Here is an 18,028-nt window from a genome sequence, read left to right on the forward strand (position 1 = left end):
CAGTGCGATAAAAGCAACAACAACACAGAGTTACATATGGAATAAACAAAACGTACAGTCAAAAAAATCTATATACAGTGTGTGCAAATGTAGTAAGTTATGGAGGTAAGGCAATAAATAGGCCATAGTGCAAAATAATTACAATTTAGTATTAACACTGGAGTGATAGATGTGCAGAAGATGATGTGCAAATAGAGATACTGGGGTGCAAATTAGCAAAATAAATAACAATGTAAATAACAATATGGGGATGAGGTAGTTGGGTGGGCTAATTACAGATGGGCTGTGTACAGGTGCAGTGATCGGTAAGCTGCTCTGACAACTGATGCTTAAAGTTAGTGAGGGAGATAAGTGTCTCCAGCTTCAGAGATTTTTGCAGTTCGTTCCAGTCATTTGCAGCAGAGAACTGGAAGAAATGGCGGCCAAAGGAGGTGTTGGCTTTGGGAATGACCAGTGAGATATACCTGCTGGAGTACATACTACAGGTGGGTGTTGCTATGGTGACCAATGATCTAAGATAAGGCGGGGATTTGCCTAGAAGTGATTTATAGATGACCTGGAGACAGTGGGTTTGGCGACGAATATGTCGTGAGGGCCAGCCAACGAGAGCGTACAGGTCACAATGGTGGGTAGTATATGGGGCTTTGGTGACAAAACGGATGGCACTGTGATAGACTACATCCAATTTGCTGAGTAGAGTGTTGGAAGCTATTTTGTAAATGACATCGCCGAAGTCAAGGATCGGTAGGATAGTCAGTTTTACGAGGGCATGTTTAGCAGCATGAGTGAAGGAGGCTTTGTTACGAAATAGGAAGCCGATTCTAGATTTAACTTTGGATTGGAGATGCTTAATGTGAGTCTGGAAGGAGAGTTTACGGTCTAACCAGACACCTAGGTATTTGTAGTTGTCCACATATTCTAAGTCAGACCCGCCGAGAGTAGTGATTCTAGTCGGGCGGGCGGGTGCAAGCAGCGTTCGATTGAAGAGCATGCATTTAGTTTTACTAGCGTTTAAGAGCAGTTGGAGGCCACGGAAGGAGTGTTGTATGGAATTGAAGCTTGTTTGGAGGTTTGTTAACACAGTGTCCAGTGAAGGGCCAGATGTATACAAAATAGTGTCGTCTGCGTAGAGGTGGATCTGAGAGTCACCAGCAGCAAGAGCGACATCATTGATATACACAGAGAATAGAGTCGGCCCGAGAATTGAACCCTGTGGCACCCCAATAGAGACTGCCAGAGGTCCAGACAACAGGCCCTCCGATTTGACACATTGAACTCTATCTGAGAAGTAGTTGGTGAACCAGGCGAGGCAGTCATTTGAGAAACCAAGGCTATTTAGTCTGTCAATAAGAATGCGGTGATTGACAGAGTCAAAAGCCTTGGCCAGGTCGATGATGACGGCGGGGGCATGGGCAAGTTGCAGCGGAGGGTGCAGAGCTGGTGGCTGGGGTAGGGGTAGCCAGGTGGAAAGCATGATAATCGAGAATTTCAAAGAATTGAAATTCTCGATTATCGTAGATTTATCGGTGGTGACAGTGTTTCCTAGCCTCAGTGCAGTGGGTAGCTGAGAGGAGGTGCTCTTATTCTCCATGGACTTTACAGTGTCCCAAAACTTTTTGGAGTTAGTGCTACAGGATGCACATTTCTGTTTGAAAAAGCTAGCCTTTGCTTTCCTAACTGATTGTGTATATAGGTTCCTGACTTCCCTGAAAAGTTGCATATCGCGGGGGCTGTTCGATGCTAATGCAGTACGCCACAGGATGTTTTTGTGCTGGTCAAGGGCAGTCAAGTCTGGGGTGACCCAGGGGCTATATCTGTTCTTAGTCCTGAATGTTTTGAATGGGGCATGCTTATTTAAGATGGAGAGGAAAGCACTTTTGAAAAACTTCCAGGCATCCTCTACTGACGGAATGAGGTCAATATCCATCCAGGATACCCGGGCCAGGTCAATTAGAAAGGCCTGCTCGCTGAAGTGTTTTAGGGAGCGTTTGACCGCGGACCCATTACGGACGCAGGGAATGAGGCAGTGATCGCTGAGATCCTGGTTGAAGACAGCGGAGGTGTATTTAGAGGGTATATTAGTCAGGCTGATATCTATGAGGGTGCCCATGTTTACGGATTTAGGGTAGTACCTGGTAGGTTCCTTGATAATTTGTGGGAGATTGAGGGAATCTAGTTTAGATTGTAGGACGGCCGGGGTGTTAAGCATATCCCAGTTTAGGTCACCAAGCAGTACGAATTCTGAGGATAGATGGGGGGCAAGCAATTCACATATGGTGTCCAGGGAACAACTGGGGGCTGAGGGGGGTCTGTAGCAAGCGGCAACAGTGAGAGACTTATTTCTGGAAAGGTGGATTTTTAGAAGTAGAAGCTCAAACTGTTTGGGCACAGACCTGGATAGTATGATAGAGCTCTGCAGGCTATCTCTACAGTAGATTGCAACTCCTTCCCCTTTGGCAGTTCTATCTAGATGGAAAATGTTGTAGTTCGGGATGGACATTTCTGAATTTTTGGTGGCCTTCCTAAGCCAAGATTCAGACACTGCTAGGACATCAGGGTTGGCAGAGTGTGCTAACGCAGTGAATAACTCAAACTTGGGTAGGAGGCTTCTGATGTTAACATGCAAGAAACCAAGGCTTTTACGGTTACAGAAGTCAAGAAATGATAGCGCCAGGGGGGTAGGAGTGATACTGGGGGCTACAGGGCCTGGGTTAACCTCTACATCACCAGAGGAACAGAGGAGGAATAGAATAAGGATACGGCTAAAGGCTTTAAGAACTGGTCTTCTAGTGTGTTGGGTACAGAGAATAAAAGGGGCAGATTTCCGGGCATTGTAGAATAGATTCAGGGCATTATGTACAGACAAGGATATGGAAGGATATGAGTACAGTGGAGGTACACCTAAGCATTGGGTAACTATGAAAGAGATAGCATCACTGGAGGTACCGATTGAGCCGGTCTCCGTGTGTATGGGTGGTGGGACAAAGGAGCTCTCTGAGGCTGGTTGAGCGGGACTGGGGGGTCTACAGTGAAATTGTATAATAAGAACTAACCCAAACAGCAATAGGCTAGGCATATTGACATGGGAGAGAGGCATAACGCAATCATAGGTGTTATTCGAGAGGGCTAAGACAACAACTGGTAATGGTGGCGAAAGTTTGGGCTGAGGCTAAACAGATAAACAGGATGGGGAACCGTGTAAAGGAACAGTCCAGCAGGCATTAGCTGTGTAGCTGAGTGATCATAAGGTCCAGTGAACAGCAATAAGTACGTCCGGGAGCAATTCGTAGGCTGCTACAGCACAGGCAAGCAGGAGGCACGGCTGTTGATTGCGCGTGCTAGCAGGCCGGGGCTAGCAGATGGATCTCCGTGGTCGTCGCAACGGGAAGCCTGTTGAAGCCACATAAGACGATTACGTCGGCAGACCAGTCGTGATGGATCGGCGGGGCTCCGTGTCGACACTAGGAGGTCCCGTCCGGTTGACAGAGAGGTAGATAGCCGGGAGATGGGCCTGGCTCGAGGCTAGCTTAAGGCTAACTGGTACGTTGGGACAGTGGTGATTAGCCAACAACAGCCATTCGGTTGCAGCTAGCTAGTTGCGATGGTCCGGTGTTACGGTCCAGTGATTCAGTGATTCTGGCAGAAAATCCGATATGCTCTGGGTCGATAGCACGCTGTGCACACTGGCCGATAATTGTCCAGGCTAGAGCTGGCTGGTAGGTAGTGCAGGCCACGGACAGTGGTGAAGACCGCTAATAGCAAGTAGCTAGTTAGCTGGCTAGCTGGCTAGTTTCAGCCGTAGGTTCTTGATAAAAATTAAGAAATAATAGAATCCATTTCACATTGGGTGAGGCGGGTTGCAGGAAAGTATATTTGATTAATGTACTTTGGTGCGAAAAGTGCAAATCAATCCCAGAACAACAGCAAAGGACCTTGTGAAGATGCTGGAGGAAACGGGTACAAAAGTATCTCTATCCACAGTAAAATGAGTCCTATATCGACATAACCTGAAAGGCCGCTCAGCAAGGAAGAAGCCACTGCTCCAACACCGCCATAAAAAAGCCAGTTTACGGTTTGCAACTGCACATGGGGACAAAGATCATACTTTTTGGAGAAATGTCCTCTGGTCTGATGAAACAAAAATAGAACTGTTTGGCCATAAAGACGATTGTTATGTTTGGAGGAAAAAGGGGTTGGCTTGCAAGCCGAAGAACACATTCCAACCGTGAAGCACGGGGGTGGCAGCATCATGCTGTGGGGGTGCTTTGCTGCAGGAGGGACTGGTGCACTTCACAAAATAGATGGCATCATGAGAAAGGAAAATTATGTGGATATATTGAAGCAACATCTCAAGACATCAGTCAGGAAGTTAAAGCTTGGTCACAAATGGGTCTTCCAAATGGACAATGACCCCAAGCATACTTCCAAAGTTGTGGCAAAATGGCTTAAGGACAACAAAGTCAAGGTATTGGAGTGGCCATCACAAAGCCCTGACCTCAATCCTATAGAAAATGTGTGGGGAGAACTGAAGCGTGTGTGAGCAAGGAGGCCTACAAACCTGACTCAGTTACACCAGCTCTGTCAGGAGAAATGGGCCAAAATTCACCCAACTTATTGTGGGAAGCTTGTGGAAGGCTACCCGAAAAGTTTGACCCAAGTTAAACAATTTAAAGGCAATGTTACCAAATACTAATTGAGTGTATGTAAACTTCTGACCCACTGGGAATGTGATGAAAGAAATAAAAGCATCAATAAATAATTCTCTCTACTATTATTCTGACATTTCACATTCTTAAAATAAAGTGGTGATCCTAACTGACCTAAGACAGGGAATTTTTACCAGGATTAAATGTCAGGAATTGTAAAAAACTGAGTTTAAATGTATTTGGCTAAGGTGTATGTAAACTTCCGACTTCAACTGTATATACAGTGATAGAGTGGGGATTGGAACCAGGTGTGTGTAATGATGACAAGACAAGACCGGGGTTAAAGAGTGAAGGGCATTTGCCATCAGCAGGTTCGGCAGCAGCTAGAAGGCCGGTGATGCCGAACACCTGAGTTGGACAGGAGGGGGAGCCAAAGCGAAGGCTGGTGTGACAATATGGCTGCTATCCAGGATAAATTGAGTGAATCTAATGTAATGCTTTATGGAAACAGATATAAATTACAACACAGTGAGCATGACAAATTAAAGTCGCCCTCTCCTGAAAGCAATTAAGAGCCTGGCGTTGTTTACTTAATGGAACCTTGATTAATTCAAGAGGGGACATCCATTTGAAGAGTAATTCAAACCTCTAGTGATACATTTTGGATCCACAAATGTAATCATTCATTTCGCCACTGACCTCAGCAAGAGAAACAAGTGTGCGCCTTGGCATAGATTATGTCTGGAACTCTATTGGAGGGATGCAACACCATTCTTCCATGAGAAATTCCATAATTTGGTGTTTTGTTAAGGCTGGTAGAAAACGCTGTCTCAGGCGCCGCTCCAGAATCTCCCATAAGTGTTCAATTGGGTTGAGATCTGGTGACTGAGAGGCGCACGCACTCACTCACACACTCACACACACACACACACACACACACTTTAATCCGCCTATGCTCCTTTGAGACTCCTCTTTCAAAGTCACTGAAATCTCTTCTTCTAGCCATGGTAGCCAAAATCATGGGCAACTGGGCATTTTTATACATGACCCTAAGCATGGGATGTTAATTGCTTAATTAACCACACCTGTGTGGAAGCACCTGCTTTCAATATACCTTGTATCCCTCATTTACTCAAGTGTTTCCTTTATTTTGTCAGTTACCTGTATGTACTGTATGTACATTATGTTTGTGTTGTCCTGTGTGTGTGTGTTGTCCTGTGTGTGTGTGTTGTCCTGTGTATCCTCCCTGTGCATATGTGTGTTGTCCCTCTGTGTTCTCTCCTGTCCCTGTGAGGGATTCTCTAAGAACCATCTCTCTCCCTCTGCTTTCCGCTCTCCTCTGGATCCGCTGCCCTGCGCTGTCTGACACTAATCGCCCAGACAGGCCTCAAAATTGCACACGCCTTACCCTCCTCCACGCCACCGCTCTGCCGTTCTACTCTTCCCTGTCTGCTAACGTCCCTACATTTCCCCAAAATCTGCCAAATGAGCCCCAATGGCCCACTTGAGATGGAAGTCTTTAGAAATAGTTCTGAAATTAGTCATGTAAAGCCATTGGTAAATCATATGGAGCGTGGTCACAGACTTATGGTCTGCTAGAGAATAAAAGATGGACGACATCTGACAGGCTTTTTTTTTTGTCTTATTCTCAAAATGTCACCCCCTTGTGATTGGTTCGATGCTGCCTGCAGTAGTGTGACGAGAGCACTGACTGTTGTAATCATTGAGTCAGGTTGTTCGGTTGTCTAGTCAGAATACTGTGAAGTCGCTAGTAAGACACTCCCATTCCCTAATGAAATGTGCTGTGGACAGAGGGGGTCGATAACCGTCTTCTAATGCATTAGGTGTGTAGGCCAAATCGCTGGTTTTGTCTCTCTAAGTAAACCACATTGATTTGCTCAGAGCAAATGAGGAAGGTGGTCTGCTTGTGCTGTCTTGCCAACTCCTATGATAATTTTTACCTGACAATGACCATAAGAGTTGGCAAGACAGCACAAACAGATCTGAGACCAGGCTAACTATTCCTCAGACATAGTAGTGAGAAGAACACACTATGTTTCTTGACCTTTCAGCTAGACTAGAGACCCACCTGAAGGAGCTGCTGTTTGAGTTTCTGTATCTCAGACAAGTTGAGCTCGCTGAAGAGGTCTGACACAGGACCGTGCAGCCCTTCCCCATTCCTGGGCAGCCGGTAGTCGCCGTTTATCTTAGCCAGTCCCAGGTGGCCGTTACAGTCGCCATTACTATCCTCATTCCCGTTGGCGCCATTGGGAATTGCTGTACCATTACTCCCGACCTCTTCGGTGGCGAACTTGAGCCCGTCGACCGTGGCGGTGAGAGCCAGGTGGGCTCCGGCCCCATACACACTGTCGCTGAGGGTGATGTGGTGGGCCAGCTCCTTCCTCAGGCTGTTCTTCTGCTCCCTCTCGCTCTTCAGGGCGTCCAGGGCCTCCTCCAGCTGGGACTGAGAGATGTCCTTCAGACGCAGAGCGTCCTCCAGCTGGCTGTTCAGCAGCACCGTCTCCTCCTCCAGAACCTTGATCTCATGCTTCAGACCTTCGTACTCCACCTGGGGGAGAGGGGGAGCAGGGGACAGGGGACAGACAGAGGACAGGAGGGAAAAGGGACACACAGATAGAGAACAGACAGACAGAAAGGACACAGATAGATGACAGGGTTAAGTAATGTACATTATAAGTAGTTTTAAAGCCGCAATCAGCAGTTGAACCAATAACCAAGCGTTATCCCCACCCCCGTTTTGGTAAAAAGCTGAGGGATTGGGCTGGAGAAATGTAACCACTCTCAAATTCATAGACAGAGCTATGGATGCAATGACTGACCATCCATGATATCAACATTACCGTTTTATCTATGTTTTGAGGCTATACAGTGTTTGTTTATATTTACTTTGTTAACAATTATTGGAGTAAAACAAGCTAGTATTTTGGGTTCTGATAGGGTACGAGAGTTGAACCAAGCTCATGAGGCATTTATAAGTTATATTCTTCAAGAATCAATGGGTACATATCATTAATTTATTTGTCCAAAAATTGATGTAGCAACTGCAGATTGCCCCTTTAAGGTCAGACAATAAGGAACTTGGTTGAGCTGATTCAACATTTGAGTAACGTAATTTGCTATGACTGTGTATGAGTCACTTTAAGATGTATTGATGACTGTGTGAGGTAAACAACAACGGTAATGGCTGAGAGACAGGTGTGGCTGTCTGTACTGTGTGTGCAGTAAACCCTAACAGTAATGGTGTTGATGCTGACCTGGTTCTGTTTGAGTGTGGACACTAGTTTCTGCAGGGTGATGTTCTCCTCCTCCAGCTCTGTGTAGTCCTGTAGGAGACGGGCCTCTCTGAATTTATACTCCCTGATCTCCTCCCTCATCCGGCTCCGCTGCAACTCCAGCTTCTCATTACTCTGGGAGTAGAAAGGAGAGAGAGAGAAGGAAAGTGAGGGAAAGTCAGGTCCTAATCTGCAAACTATTCAACAGATCAAGTACATACTGTATAATCATTCACAAAACATGTTTAAATAACATAGAATCGTTTGCACTGACTATGTATAGATCACCTGCTGGCCGCCAAACTACAGTATCTTTACTGGGTAGTTACAACATTATGTCATTATATTAACTACAGTATCTTTACTGGGTAGTTACAACATTATGTCATTATATTAACTACAGTATCTTTACTGGGTAGTTACAATATTATGTCATTATATTAACTACAGTATCTTTACTGGGTAGTTACAACATTATGTCATTATATTAACTACAGTATCTTTACTGGGTAGTTACAACATTATGTCATTATATTAACTACAGTATCTTTACTGGGTAGTTACAACATTATGTCATTATATTAACTACAGTATCTTTACTGGGTAGTTACAACATTATGTCATTATATTAACTACAGTATCTTTACTGGGTAGTTACAACATTATGCCATTATATTAACTACAGTATGAATGTCAATGTGTCGAAACATGAACAGTCTGGCATGTATCAGCACTACTTTGTCTCTGTGTTTGCACCATACAGTGGGGAAAAAAAGTATTTAGTCAGCCACCAATTGTGTAAGTTCTCCCACTTAAAAAGATGAGAGAGGCCTGTAATTTTCATCATAGGTACATTAAGTGGGAGAACTTGCACAATTGGTGGCTGACTAAATGCTTTTTTTCCCCACTGTAGTATGTGAATCAGAGGCACTTTGCTGCATGTTCTGAAACTCCTGGATGCAGTAATTACAGATGCCTTTGTTCTGCTTGATCTCCAGTCCAGATACCTGGCCTCTCGCCTTCCTTTAATGCACCAAATCTAAATAGGCCACGCACACAGTATCTCCTCTGATGTGTTGATGATGATCAGACTCTGAGACTGTGAAACAAATTGCCCCTCTTGAGTAAAAAGCAAAGATTCAGCACTCTCCCTCGCTGCAAGATCATTCTTTTGGGCCAATCGCAGAGAACAGAGGCAGCAGCTATAGAGCTCTGAACATGCTGTGGTGGATCAGATGATATATTAGGTGGGAGAAATTCTAGTAGTGACCGAAAGTGTCATAAATCTGGGGAATCGGTTACAAGTCGGGAAGATGAGCCTCAGCAGCAAAAGCACAGCGTTTTCATGTGTATGTCAACACCAAGAAGAAAAGAACGGCACTTCAATATAAGAGCACTTTATCTTCTCTTGTCATTCCTTAAAAAAGACACCCACCCACCTCATGACACACTATACAGCATTGTACTTGAAAGCACAGCGTTGCTACTCATCCTGATGCAGCACTACCCCCTGTTGCTACCTAGATACTTGAGGAAACTTACGGAGAAGACAATAGAATGTCAAAAATACATATGAGAAAAACAGCTAATGAACAAACTCTGTGACATTACTGTTACTTATATATGACCCCGGAGGTTTGCTAATGGGTAGTGTTTTCTCATTACATATTCGTCACAAAGCAGGGCATTAGGACTGAGCTGTCCATGATGTCCAGGGGATTACTGGCCAATGATCAGCCAGTGAAGGTCTATAGAGGCTGGGGTAATCCGGGGCTCCTCCACACCACCACAGGGTCAGGTCAGGGCCAGTGCACCGTCAACCTCTAGCACAACACAACCACAATGGGAAAGGCCAATACTGTAGCCCAGTGTCCCATTCTACATCAGGGCCAGGATTCATTTCAACAATGTAGGTTAACAACTAGTGACAGGCCAGAGCCTATTTCAATTACAAACAGTACAATACACAGAGCCTACTATTAACCTAGTCTCTATCCTTTAGCCTCCAAACCTAGAAAAACACTTTCTTCACTACATTCCTTTGGTTTTCCTAGATGAAAATACTGCTGATACAGAAGCTGTTTGGAATCCATATGAAACAAGTTGATTAGATGCAGATAGAGACAAATGAAGCCCATTGTGTAGCTGCAGCATCTGTCTCCCACATTAAAAAAGAGACCGGCTTCTAATTGATATGCGCCGCACAGGCAAATGAGGTCTACACAGCAAGGCAACAGGCTAACCAACAGATCATCAAAGAGCCAAGGGCTGCCATGGTCACGAAGGAAACAGGTGACAGGTGCATGTGAGAGATAGCAGAGACAGTGTATTGGATTGATTAAACTAGGCACAGTAAAAATGGGAAACTGAGGGGCCAGTCGTTTTAAAGAGCAACAGCCAGAATATCCTTTCATTCATTAGGAGGCTTTTCATAGGGCAGTACCTGTCACGACTTCCTCCGAAGCTGCCTCCTCTCCTTGATCGGGCAGGCTTCGGCACTCGTCGTCACCGGCCTTCTAGCCACTGCTCCTCATCTCATCATTCCATTTGTTTTGTCTTGTTTTTACACACACCTGGTTCATATCCACTCATCAGTACCTGTATAAGTATTCCCTCTGCCCCCATGTCTTTGTGTGTGATTGTTTTCTTGTGGAGGTGACGATAGCTCGGTGGAGCTTTATGTATTGTATCGCTGGGATATTCACCCGTGTGCTTTGTTTTCTCCAGTGCGCCGTTATACCACATTGTAGAGTTTTACGCATTGCTGCGTAACGCTGTATTTGCCGAATAAACCATTTATTCTGTGATTTACCCTCCTGCGCCTGACTCTGTTCAAATCACCCGCTACAGTCCCAATGGTTTCTGGCCCAATTACATGTATAGCCTATGTAATCTTTCAATATGTTTTAGACTTTGTTACTTGGTTACATTATTTATAATCTTTAACATCCGAGACAAATAATATTGAATTTGAATCACAATAACTGGACTCACATTTTTGAAAAGCTTGGAATGACAAGTGAAGCGGAAACAAACAGTGACTGTGCGACCCCAGTGGTCCCTGCCAACAGCGCGTGGAGCAGCTAATCTAACTAGTGAATGAACTGCTGCGGCTCCCTGGCTGGGAGGGCACAGTCTGCCCTGCACTGTGTGATGGGAGAGCAGCCCGGCTCACTCAGGGACGCACATGTGCCGAGGTCAGGGCATTTCTCTTATTCCCTAGCTTAGCACAGGATTTGCCCTCTACAATAGTGTCGTGGCCGCAGCAGCGTCTGACCTCGGCCCGAACCCCTCTGCGACTGCTGACACGTACGTAACCCCCCCCCACACAGGCATGTACGCACGCACACCTACACCAACACACACAGGCTTGTACGCTTACGCACACGCACACACACACACACACACACACACACACACACACACAAACACTCTGCATGACCCCTATCCACCCTTCAGAGTGACCCTGTGATGGCTACTGTATCTTACACAGAGTTTGACACAAACACCACCACCAACAATAAAACAGTTCCCTATCAGCAGGGAAGAAATTAAGACAAGCAAGATGCACCTCATGTTAATTGACAAATAAAATCTAAATGTGTGACATTCCAGTACTGGCTACAGCAGGCTACATTGTGTACAGAAGATCATATTGTGGATTCCCAGTAGCCCACATGTACACAGTGTAAACGTGAAACACCATGCTACAGGTCAATCTGTATTACAGCATGACACTAGTCTGAGGTGTGAGTAATTGACATAAGTGGTCAAAAGTCACTACCTCTCTGTGCTCCTGCAGCACGGCGTTGAGCCTTTCACTCTCGTTGGACGCGTTGGATGCCACCGAGCGGCTCAGCTTCAGCTCTGTCTGCAACTCCAGCACCCGGCCCATGTAGTAGGCCTCCTTAGATGCTGACTCCTGCAGCAGCGACTCCTCGTTGCTCTCGCCATCTTCCGCCACCTTACGCTGGTTGGAGTAGGCCTGGCCAAACGCCTGGGGAGACAGAGAGGGAATAGATTAGAATAAAGAATAGATACAGTACATTGTTGTCTATTTGGTTAGAACGGAAATTCGTCTTGGAGAGGCAGAGGGTTAGTCGCGTGCCTTGCTCAAGGGCACAATGGTAGTGGTAGTAATGATCTGACACCAGCAGCGCTCAAGTAGCCAGTTCAGTCCACACTTTTTAATGGCAAAGCATCTTATACACTTTGGATATGGTTATGGAGAAGACTATGTCCCACCAGGGCCATTCTTTTCACCCACAAAGCTCCAGGGTTGTCCCTCTTGGCATCAATGGTATTGTGCGATGATATTTCAGCCCCTGTCTCAGATCAATAGACACAGTGTCCCCATTCTCCTGACACAGGTTTTCACACAGCGCTCCGAGCTGACTTGTCATGACGAAGGAATCTTGGCTTGATGGTTGATTGACGTGATCACAGCAGTGATCAACAACAGCAGAAACCACTCAGCCAATGACCCCTGGCTACCGGCCATGTTGGAAAGGTGGATCCTGTTCACATCGGTAAAGGCTATCTCTACAGCACCAGGGTTTTATGGTTAAGGTTCATGGCTTATGGATTTTTTGGCTTATGGTTTCTTTCTCTCTACAGTTCTACATGATTTCGGCATCTGTATGCTGTACTGGGAGCACTGGTCATGCCAAATAGGGCTGTTTATCTCCCAGTACAGTCAGCACCTGCCAGACGAAGAAAAATGCTGTCTGGTCGGTATGCAGAGGGACGTGAGGCACAGAGCTCTGATTTTCACTAAACTGTCAGAGAAGCAGAAGCCTCGGATGGCCAGACAGCCCAGTAGAAAAAAATAAAGACTTGTAAGGAAGAGGAAGGCTGAATCTAAACATGAGATGGTGCCCCCACGGAGCAGAGCAGGGTCTGACCTCAGAAGACCAGGAGGTGGCTGAGTTGACGGCAGCCATGGCTCTCTTGTGTCGGTCTGATTGATACTGTGAATAGACTGTGCCCATAATTAAATCAAAGGATAAAATCATTATTACAGTATTTTGATACATTTTAATTTAACTGTAAAATTGTGATGTCTTTTTTTATTGAGATTTCTTCATGGGAAATGAATATGTACATTTTCAAACATTTGTGTATTGTACATAACATAAAAATATAACATTAGTTGTATTGCTATCTGACAGTGCTAGTTGTGCATGTCTGAGAGACAGAGGTCTGGACAGAGAGTTGTGTCCTCTCAGATGTAATAGTCTCAGTACCACACTCCCTCAAAACCAAACCCAGTTGGACGATTCCCCCAGAGAGCTTGAGATAGACTCTCTCTGATTGGTCAATTAATAATTCAGGAACACTGTTTCCACCTAATTGTCACCATCTCCCCAACATTCCAGAAGAGGAATTAATCATTGATAAGATACAAGCCTTTATTAATTGTAATCATACTACCTTAAATGAACTTGTTTCTCAATGCACCATTTTTCTACCACACTTAATTACGAATAGATGTTTGAGTCAACATCACAACTCAAAGTGTGGAATAAGCAGCGTGCAGCCTTTTGAGGTGTATTTGTAGACAGGGGTAATTTATTATGGTTAAATCCCTTGTGCTCCAGTGCAGATCTTAATCCAGGGAGAGCGCAATAGAGCTTAATGTGAATAAAGTTAAAGCCCCACAAAAAATGTTGTGTGTACCTACAATCTGATGATTTAGCTATTAAGTTACCAGATTTGACCAGATGTCATGGTGTGTGTGTGGAGGGGAATCGTGTCTGTGCGTATATATCAGTACTTTTCTGTTCAGTATGTGTGTGTGTGTGTGTGGGGGGGGGGATACGGAGGTTTAGCAGCAGAAGATGTATACAACATCCATCCTTCCATTGACCGTTGACCACACACACACACACTGACAGCTGATCCCCATCCCGTCTCCACGGAAACAACACAGCACAATATGGTGGGTGGCAGTACAGGATGGACACGCACACATGCACATGTGCACACACACAATGAACCTGCTCAGAGATGAGAGGACTCTTTCATAGAAAGAGAGCTCAACCATTCATGACTACTGAATGACTGGAATGCAAAGCCTCGGTCACGGTCATCATGGTCAATCAACCACAAACTGCCCCATATGACACAGAGAGTCACCCAATCAACCATTCAACGTTTACAGTCAGTATCATGATAACACTGATCAACTGGCTCGTGGAACAGGAGAGGATCCCTATGTGACATTTAGAATGTGTTGTCAATTTGTTGCCATTGACACTGATTACAGTATAAGCCACCTTTGTTTCCCCGTCTGTTCACACCAATGATTATATACACTAGATGACAGATAGGGGGTGCTGTGTTGAAGCCACCGTGCCTCCATCTTGGCACTCTCTCACCATTGTAAAACATATTTTGGAAGCTATAGAAATGCATTTATTAATGTCAACATTCGTTTTTGCAACATTTATTATATTACAGACACCTTAATGCATACTTAACACCACACACAGAGTCTAACCAACCCTTAATTCCACACACAAACACAGTCACCAAAGGAGCTTCTGTCTGGCCACCACAAAAACATTGATGTGAGGGGCTCTCTCTCTCTCTCTCTCTCTCTCTCTCTCTCTCTCTCTCTCTCTCTCTCTCTCTCTCTCTCTCTCTCTCTCTCTCTCTCTCTCTCTCTCTCTCTCTCTCTCTCTCTCTCTCTCTCTCTCTCTCTCTCTCTCTCTAGGCTTCATTTGTTTCAGAGGTCCCTCGTGTCTCTTCTCCTCCCAGTGCCACACCACAGAGTGATTCTGTTAGTGATTAGGTGATAGGCCCCCTAGCTCCTAGAACAAAAGCTGTAATTAATTCTGGGCTCGACAAGGGTGAGCGAGCTGGCATTGTTGCTTCTAGATGAGGGCCTGTCAATATTCAGGCAGGCAGGAGGGCCAGGCTCCACAGGCCCCACAGGCCCCACCAAAGTCCAGCTGGGTCCCTGGAGCAGGAGCCTGGAGCCTGGCTGGCCCCCACTTCGAGGACCCTCTCCCCCTCTTTCCTCTCTGGAGGACAGAGGGAGAACAGACAGAACGGAGGCTGCCTGTGATTCAGAATCAGCGCTGCTCATCCACAGAGACAGGGGATCTTGGAAGCATTATAGGAGAGGCAGATGGTTTTCAAACATCCCCCTTCAAAAGGAAGCTAGGCACCCTCAAAGCCTGCTCTCTCCATCTGCTTCCTGTTATTTTCTACAGAAATCATCACACTGTAACGCAGCTCAAACACATGGGAGGAAAACATGTTCCGGCTCCCTGTTGCAGGAGGCATCCTCTATGACACACGGCTTAAAATAACAACATGTCTATACTGTAACTGTATATGACATCAGAATAACAACATGTCTATACTGTAACTGTATATGACATCAGAATAACAACATCTTCTTGCCATGTCACATCAAACATGGTGGATATGAGGATGTTTAAAGTTTAATGTCATATCCTGGGGTGAGAATAATAAGAGGTTAACGAGCAGGGTCTAGTCCATGGTATTGTATAGTGATTATTATTGTATACTGCATTATGGATTCCTACCCTGAGGCCTCCAGGTCTGGCCCGTCTGCGATAGAATCCACACAGACAGCCCTTTCTATAGATATTCATCCCTCAGGCATAGGATGAGGAGCAGACAGATCTCCAGTCGACACAGGCTGGTGCACTGGTGTATGGTGTGTTGTGTGTTGTGGATGGTGTGCGACCCTGAAATCCTTCCCCCCTGCGACATACCCTGATTGGGAGGGGTGGGACAGCTCTGGGCCATTTTTAGACCCAGAGAGCTCAGCAGGGAGGAGACTGAACTACTTCTATATAACAGTGATTCATTTCCAACCTAACCTCCACGGTAGAGCCCTCTGTGACTTCCCTTCCACTGTGATAGGATGCAACACAAACAATAAAAACCAAGGCTAGTCAACAACCGCCTGATTGCTATGAATGGAAAAGCAACTTAAAAATGTAATTACTTTTCCAGTGTTAGAGAGGTGAACTTGGTAGATTAAGGTCAAAGGTAGGTAGATTGATAATGAATAGATCAGCGGACTATGTAGATTATTTATTTGTTTCAGACTTATTTTGGACTCGCCTGTTTGGACTTCTAATCAATAAATCACTGGTATTAACACCTGAAGGATTTATTTCACAAATGACACCTAAAATATCCTTCATTAAATCACAGTGCCCATCCTCCACTCTTTTCCTCTCCTATCTACCTCAATTGATGTGATGCATAAGTCAATACATTGTATTCAAGGCAAAAAAGTTGGTGATAAAGTTGAAATAGGTAAATTGGTGAAAGACACAGACAGACAGGCAGACTTATACACTCACATGAAGAAATTGGTAAGATTCAACATTTTTTACCCTTCAACCCCCTTCACTTCCTGTAACCCAATTTAGTCACTAACCCTTATCTAATTAACAATTAAATCATTTCCCCTTCATGGCAAAAAAGTAGGCCTCACTTGAAGCCTGAAATAGAGATAAAGTGCTTTTGAGTGACATCAGTAGAACAGATGAGGCTAGAAACACAATTCACATATGGGATCGTTCAGCAGACGCTTCCAATGAACGCAAGCCTAAACCTGGTCATTTGAAATTAACTCTTCAATGTGAAAACTTGGTCCCACAGAGAACAAGGCCTTTCTTCCATAGAAAAGCATCACCTACAACCCTTACATAACCATGACGCCCCCGTGGACTGCGATTTAACTAGCTAACCGTCCTTGCGCACAACCAATCGTGACCTTATAGGGATGCCCTGTGTTAAGGTTCAGCTTCCTGTGACAACAGGAAGTGGCTTAATTCATCCTCAACATGGGCTCTCCCTGCAGTTACATAAAAACAAAACATTCTTAATGTAAAGACTTTGAAACTCAGGGCATTGTTAAAGAGTGTCCCCTGGAGGCCGTACCTTGAATTTCAGCATCCTGTGATTACAGGAAGTGACATATTTGGAGGTCATAAGGGCGGTACTACTATGGCTGACCCTGTAAAACAAGACATTTCACTGCACCTATCCGGTGTATGTGACAATAAAATATATACAGTACCAGTCAAAAGTTTGGACACACCTACTGATTCAAGGGCTTTTCTTAATTTTTTATATTTTCTATATTGTAGAATAATAGTGAAGATATCAAAACTATGAAATAAAACATAAGGAGTAACCAAAACAAGTGTTAAACAAATCAAAATATATTTTATATTTTAGATTCTTCAAAGTAGCCACCCTTTGCCTTGATGACAGCTTTGCACACTCTTGGCATTCTCTCAACCAGCTTCATGAGGAATGCTTTTCCAACAGTCTTGAAGGAGTTCCCACATATGGATTAGAAAATAGAGAGAGAGAGAGATAAAGAGAGGGAGGGAGGGAAAGAGAGAAAGGAAGGGAGAGGGAGGGAAAGAAGGATGGAGAGAGAGGGAATGGGAGGGTGAGTAGGGAGTGAGAGAAAGGGGGAAGGGGGGAGGGGAGAGAAGGGAGAGAGAGGTGGTGAGGTGAAGGAAGGAGGGGGGAGAGAGAGAGAGGAGGAACATATTTAGCTTCAATCTAATTGAATGCAATGTATTAACTTTGACCTGTCTCTAACGCTAATCTCTAAGCATCAATATTGTGACACTAATCTTCCCCCCACTGAATGCAATATATTCACTTAGGCATCATGTCTGTGATGCCTATCTCTAGGCATCAATACTGTGACACCACTGAATGCAATGCATTCACATAAGCATAATGTTTCTTGATGCATATCTTTTTGCAAAAACTTACGAGATTTAAGCTTTTCTGCTGCTACCAGGCTGTCCTGGCCAGATGGTTAGCTCTGGGATTTCAGCACCATGGAGAGAGGCACATGTATACCATTGGGGATTCATTCATCCAGCTGTGGGTTTCCTCAGGACAGCTGTGTGTCTGTCTGTCTGTGTATGAATGAATGTGTGTCTGTCTTTGCATGTATGTGTGTATGTGCTCAGTAATGGAAAATCTTTGCGATAAAATTAGATGCATAATGCTCCTTCAGTGCTTGCACACCAACTCATTATTTTATTTTTTGTTGTTGTATATATACAG

At 44.8% G+C, this 18,028-nt stretch overlaps 1 protein-coding gene across 2 annotated transcripts in view; it reads right to left on the bottom strand.

The window, feature by feature from the left end:
- Positions 1 to 18,028, bottom strand: part of LOC311137392 (protein bicaudal D homolog 1-like) — a gene marked incomplete at both ends in the record, with an annotated part of 91,685 nt that overhangs the window by 11,192 nt on the left and 62,465 nt on the right. For both annotated transcript variants that reach the window (XM_084171856.1, XM_084171855.1), the window contains 3 exons: positions 6,736 to 7,215; positions 7,922 to 8,074; positions 11,724 to 11,936. In XM_084171856.1, coding sequence (XP_084027982.1) covers positions 6,736 to 7,215; positions 7,922 to 8,074; positions 11,724 to 11,936 — 846 coding nt within the window. The remainder of the gene's footprint in view (positions 1 to 6,735; positions 7,216 to 7,921; positions 8,075 to 11,723; positions 11,937 to 18,028) is intronic.

This window comes from Coregonus lavaretus (genome assembly GCF_964263955.1).
Source record: "Coregonus lavaretus genome assembly, chromosome: 11".
NCBI classification, from domain to species: domain Eukaryota; kingdom Metazoa; phylum Chordata; class Actinopteri; order Salmoniformes; family Salmonidae; genus Coregonus; species Coregonus lavaretus.